This window comes from Limulus polyphemus, unplaced genomic scaffold, assembly GCF_000517525.1.
Source record: "Limulus polyphemus unplaced genomic scaffold, Limulus_polyphemus-2.1.2 Scaffold678, whole genome shotgun sequence".
NCBI classification, from domain to species: Eukaryota; Metazoa; Arthropoda; class Merostomata; order Xiphosura; family Limulidae; genus Limulus; species Limulus polyphemus.
In genome coordinates, this window is record NW_013666288.1 from 396714 (window position 1) to 403220 (window position 6507).

General features: G+C 33.4%; 1 protein-coding gene across 1 annotated transcript in view; it reads right to left on the bottom strand.

Moving 5' to 3' along the window:
• Window positions 1-1430: 1430 nt before the first annotated feature.
• The window catches only part of LOC106459903 (spondin-2-like), a 15642-nt gene continuing 10565 nt past the window's right edge, over window positions 1431-6507 (bottom strand). The window contains exons 3-4 of the mRNA XM_013919573.2: window positions 3944-4517; window positions 1431-2448 (exon numbers count right to left, since the gene is read on the bottom strand). Coding sequence (XP_013775027.1) covers window positions 2243-2448; window positions 3944-4517 — 780 coding nt within the window. The 3' untranslated portion in view covers window positions 1431-2242. The remainder of the gene's footprint in view (window positions 2449-3943; window positions 4518-6507) is intronic.

The following is a 6507-nucleotide window of genomic DNA, read 5'->3' on the forward strand; positions in this document are numbered from 1 at the left end:
CCTTAAAAAGTTAATATTATGAGTGTTCTCTGAATTTAAATCTAAATACTCAGAATCATTACAGGAGGTTGTAACTTCTAAGAGGCAAAGCATAAATTAATCTTGCAAGCAGATTTTCATGTCACGTTATAAAAAAGAAAGTTTATTTTTCAAAACAACAAAGTATTTGTTCCTATAAACAAATCCATGTAAAAACAAATAAAAAACAATGAAACAATACAAACCAATTAACATTAAATCACTCAGAAGGAGTGATGGTCTGTTGACGTCAAACCTTAAATGTGATGCAAAATGAAAGTTCAAGATTTAAAACAACAGTTTAATAATTACAGGTACTTTATTTCTTCTTGGACAAACACGAAAACATTAAAAAGCTGAAGTTTACAAATTACTGTTTTCCTCAATACAGAATTTTTCTCATAGAATTAAGCAGAAATGTTATCTAAGTTTGGAAGATCATCAATTAGGAAAATCTGTGCTTATGGAAATAAAGAGAGTATTCTGCAACAATAAAACACAACACAAAAATACTTAAAGATAAAAACTAGTTCTTTAGTGTAACAATAACTTAATACTATAAATGGTCTTACAAAATGGAAGAATTTTATTACATTGATTGTTTCAAATACGATGTCATCATAATTTAAGCAACTATCCAGTTTACAAATGGTTAAATCAGCGCTCTCTGGTGGCCGTCCGAGTCTCAGCTGCATAATAGTATAGATGTGTGAAGGAAGAACGATTGTTTTCGACGTTAGTGAAGAATTAAAGTGTGATCTTCAAATTGTAAAAAACATTTATAGTTTATAAAGTGGATTTTAACTAGTCGTCAACTTTAAATATATACATTGAGACATAAAATGTCTTTATGAATGTTCATTTTGTTCAAGTTGGTCAGTGTTTACTTTGGTCACTGTTTGCTAGCCAACAGGTGTAAATTGTACATATTTATTAGATTTCGCCTGAATCTCATTACTAAACACTATTCTGTTGTAAAACCTAATACTTGGAGCTCATAAAGGTGGACTATTCATGACTATTTAAAGCAATTACTATATCTTAAAGCATGTTTGGTTTACCATCTCATCAATGAATTATTATAACACGAAAGTAGCAAAACGAGCCACAGGTTGTACAAATATACGCATATACCTTTCAAAATTGAGTAATTATGGAAAAAAAATGTTGCATAGGCAAGACAACTAAGGAATTCATAAAATGAAGCTTTGTTTAGTATGTTACTATTAACAGTTAGATGAACATTTTAATAGCGCAAAATCAGCCTTAATAGTACCTCAGAAAATGTAAACAACAAATTTTCAAACAAAAAATATAATAATCTTATTTTCTACCTGAAACGTAGAAATTAATTCAACATTTAGAAACCGTTTGTTTTTTGGCAATTACAAAGTTAACTGAAAACATTCAACGCAATAAAACCCTTAAATTAGGAACCGCTAAAGCATTATTAAAATGACACGAAGATCACTATAAACGTTTGCGCCATAAAGGAATACCATAAAAACGCAATTTATACATGCATTTCATAAAATCGATACAACTGAAGTCCATAAACAGCTGGACAGATAAGCAGTGGGCAGGATTACTGAAAGGATAAATACATACTAAACTTTAGTTTCCAAATCAAACGACTGTAAGATTCGTTCAAACAAAACTATATACATCCAAGTCAATATGTCCATTTTTTCAACACAATTATTATATTGTTTTTAAGAGAAACGTACAACTTACTATAATATTTTAAAGTAGCATCAAAACTAAATTAACCTAATAGATACACTTAATAGTTTTTAAAGTGATTCATATATATTTTTATTATAATAAAATATCTGGACAGCATTAGTTTAATCTGAACGTCTTAAAAAAAGGTTAAAACATGCTTTAGAAACTCTTATTTGTCATAGTTATACCTATACTAATTAACGAGATTTTATAATTTGTGGAACAGCGATCCTTAAATGTATGCTGGTATTGTATTAGTTTAGCAAGTTACTTAAATGTGATCTTAGAAAATTTACCACAATTTTCAAAATTAAGAATAGTCTCGTTACCATGCGCAAAAAAATGCTAACTTTTGTTTTATACGTAGTTTCTGTACAAAAAAAAAAGAGAGAGAGTATTTTGATTCACAAGCTGAGGCCAAAAATTAATGTAGTTAGCTCTTCGGGAAAATATCAATTGTGTGATGGTAAGCTAAATATCTTTTTTCTTTGTTTTGTTTTCACCAAAAGAAGTATCTTTTATTTTCCAAACGACAGTTTCCAGTTCCCCGACACCATCGCGTTTCTTGTAAGAGTGGACAAGGAGATCCTCCACGCTTGGCGTGTCTGATTACTCTTCTCGTTCGGGTGGATTTACCAAAACCACAGGTTTCACTACATGATGACCATTCTGACCAGTCGCTGACCTTGCATGGACGAGGTCGACCTACAGAACGTTTTAAAAACGTAAGTACATATATATATATATATACATTTTAAAAATATCCCTACATTTATGTCGCTATCTAAGAGAGAATTTAGTACGTTATATCAAAATGATTTTGAATATACAAAGCAACAAGTCACGTAATAGCCACATTGTATAAGAAGTCATGGTGTAATAGCATATACCAGAACTACATTTTGACATCGGTTGGCGTTACGTAGGTAGTGTGATGCCACCTAAAATTGAAGATTTTCGGTAAGGGCATGTGAGAGTTTTTTTCGACGTAAAGTATTCATCCACTCAGGTCTTAAAGATTTGTTCAGATCGGGGGGGGGGGGGTTAGATCTTCCAAGACAAGGATCTCCCTTGTACTTAATGACATTGGAAACAAAGAAATATGGATGAACTTTAGGAACAAAGTTTGTTCACAAAGAAAGCCGCAATAAGTCATATCCCAGTCGAGGTAAACAAAGGTAAGTGACAAAAGCCATCGACGTGTCCCAGGTAACAATACACAATATAATCAGCAAGATCAAAAGGATATGGGTTCACCAAGGTAAGGCTTCCAGTCCCACCTTCCCTAGGCTCGGCATAGCCAGGTGGTTAAGGCGCTTGACTCGCAATCTGAGAGTCACAGGTTCATATCCCCGTCCCACCAAAAATGCTCGCCCTTTCAGTCGTAGGACGGTCAATTCCACTATTCGTTGCTAAAAGAGTAGCTCAAGAGTTGGCGGTGGGTAGTGATAACTAGCTGCTGTCCCTCTAGTCTTTCACTGCTAACTTAGAGATGGCTAGCGCAGATAGCCCTCGTGTAGCTTTGTGCGAAATTCAAAACAAACCACACCTCTCCTTTCAATAGTAGCACAACCTAAAAAGTTGCAAAATGAAACATGAATTCACGTTCTTCCATACAAAGCGCCTATTGGTTACTCTGCAATCGGACTGTTGAAACGGGAGGTGGGAAACCGTCTTCCTCGTACATTAGATTTATTACGCTAAGCCTGCAGCTAGAAATGGTGTGCTCTGGACATGACAGTGTCACGATAGCGCCTATTGGAATGGCAAATATACTGCAGGGCTATTGTCAAAGTGCACAGTCGTCATAGAGCATGACCTAAAGTGGCAACATGAATTGTAAAAACGTTGTGAAACGCTGAAACCGTTTTAGTATAATGTACTTAACCACTGTATTTTAATTTTACTGAGCACAGTACAATTGCTTTGGCAAGTATAAAAACGTATAAATGTAGAATACAAAAATATAATTTATAATTATTTATTATCTTTAGCAAAATGAGATGTAACTACAAAGAACAGATGCTTAGGAAAGTAAAAGAGAAAAACTATATAAGTATCTAACGACACCAAAATAAAAAATTACGAGAAATAGTTCATTGTGCAACCTGCCATTATATTGGCAAACCTTCATTTAATATCTAGCGTTTTAAACCTTCTTTCACATAGGAAACCCAAACTGAGATCTGACTGTACTTACGATGTGCTGAATGGTGTGATGCGGAACGAATTCGGAAACCACTTCTTCTCTGCTTCAACAATTCTCTCAGTCTTTTAGTTTGACTTCTTGCTGAATGTTCTGTTGCTTCATCATTTTTGATGATTTTGATCCTAAGACCGCTAACGGTCCCTTCATAACCGACGGTGTTGGCTTCCATTATAACAACTTCTTCCTCCAGTTTCTTTTCCTCTGATTCTTCTTCTTCCTCTTCAGCAATGATTTGATCCTTCACATGAGAAAACACTTCACTTAATTCATAAATTTTTGTTTTCGTGAATTGGAAGTAAGCAATTATAGGGAGTTTCCTCAGGTTAGGGTAGTAGAAAGAATTAGCTGGATGACTGGGATGGTGGGCAGTGATTTGAGAAATTTTGTTTCTGGGTTCTGTCTGCCAGTTTGGAGCAGTGAAAGTAAATCCGTTGTCGGTTCCAGCGTCTAAAGGATCGACATCCAATATAATGGTGTCTACCCACTTGCCATTCACACATAACTCAAAACTGTCCACTCCAATGAACCAGTCAGGGCTTGGAATGATTCGAGCTATCAGGGATACCTTCAATAAGCAAGTACAAACTTATCAATGCAATACAGAAAATAATCATTAATCAGCCAAGAAAAAAATTATTGATAAGATTAGACGATAAGCAAATACTTTTTTCACATTTTTTAATTACTCTTGCACTTACAAGATTATTTTAAAGGCATAACTTTTATTACTTCGGGAAGCTTATTTAAAAACAAAATATACAAGAAGCTTACAATATTCGAAATATTTTGCAAATGAAACCCAATGTATAACAATTTTGAAAAAAAAGAACATGTATGGTTTAAAATGGTTCAAATATTAATAATTATATTATATTTGAAACGTTAAAAACCTAAAAGTAAAATCATATGAGTATGAAAATAAATTTCCAATGCGTTTTTAATACTCTGATAGATTTACTACGTATTTTGCTAATTGTCTGCCAAAAGTTGGCATTAACATCTAAGATATTTGTAAAATGATAAATATCACCTGATTTTAATATAATTAAGTATCCATTTACGTTATGATATATTATAGTTTCCTTGATCGTTTTTCTATAAAACTGTGTACAATGACGGATTAAGAGTTGCTTAGTACCCGGGCGGTAGGAGTAGAACCCCCCCCCCCTCTTCCCATCGTAGATATATTGATCTCTTGTGAACTGAGTCAATTTCACTGTCAAAATCATAATGTTAAGCATATACACGTGAGAACATTTTAATGATATACATAGCCTTGTAACACTGGAAACAATATTAACTAACCACAAACGTGTGGAAACACATTTTAGTCCTTCACGAAGACAACTTTATTAGAACCTGCATGTACCTGTATAAAGCTGGAATTGTATTCTTCTGGCTTTATTATAAATTAATTTGTCAATGAGTTTCGAAAAGTCTTGCTTTCGAAATATGTCACATTCTATGTTCATTATAGAAACTTTATTTGGCTTTGTCCTGTTCTGTTCATGAGTTCACTTTTTATTCGTTTTAATTTCGAAAGCGATCGCTGCAGTTTGATACCATCATGAACAAGTATAATCTCAGCACTATCTCAACATTAGGAAATGTTTCGATAAAGGCGTGTCTATGGAGAAAAAGGAATATTCTTAACTCCACTGATTCTGTTGGTTAAAACTGTGTGAATGAACGTCAAAGCTCTGGAATTTCAAATGTGGAAAACTGGATCAATTATTTTTCTATCTCGGTTTCAACATCGTTCGGAAAAGAACGGAAAAACATTTTGCAGGGTGGCTGATTTATTGACATGAAAGACATGATAGTTTAGAAAGGAATCCTAATTTGGCAACATCTTTATATGCATCAAAACGGTATTTCAGTGCAGTGACAAGTTGGTTGACCACAACGAAAAAACTTCAGTCCTGAATTAATCCTTGGGTGATAGTATGTATCCTCTGCATCTCCATCATCATGACGACAATTGCGCATCCAGACGCGCTTCTAAACTCAACTATACTCACTATGACCACAGAGTTCAGTGCTTTAGTCTTCGAATTCATCAAACCTTGTTTTCTGATCTTCAACTTTTTAAGTTATTTAAGGTTAGATTAGGTAAAATAAATGATAATAATATAATAGAAAATTTTCACGAGGTACACTCGCAAGTAGCTCGTGCGTAGTGTATTTCGAATGGCCCCGATAGTGGTTAGACAATAAAATTTAAGTATAAGTATATGTATACTGTTACGAGTATATAACTATTTAGGATAAACAAATGTTGTTCTGTGTTACAATCTGAAGTCATTCCAGAAAGAAAAAAATAGCTAATTTAGAATTATTTCGATTTTTTTTCTGTGGTTACGAGGTTGATCAAATTGATCAGCCCTGTATAGAGTTAAGGTAGAGGAAATAAGAGATAAAGATGAAGTTTTACTTATACAAAATGTTTGAAATCCATTTAGGGATTTTAAGGATCATACAATTGAAATTTGAGACGAAGAAATGTATTTTTAATCTTAACATAAATATTACTTTGCATTTGGACTATTAAAAAA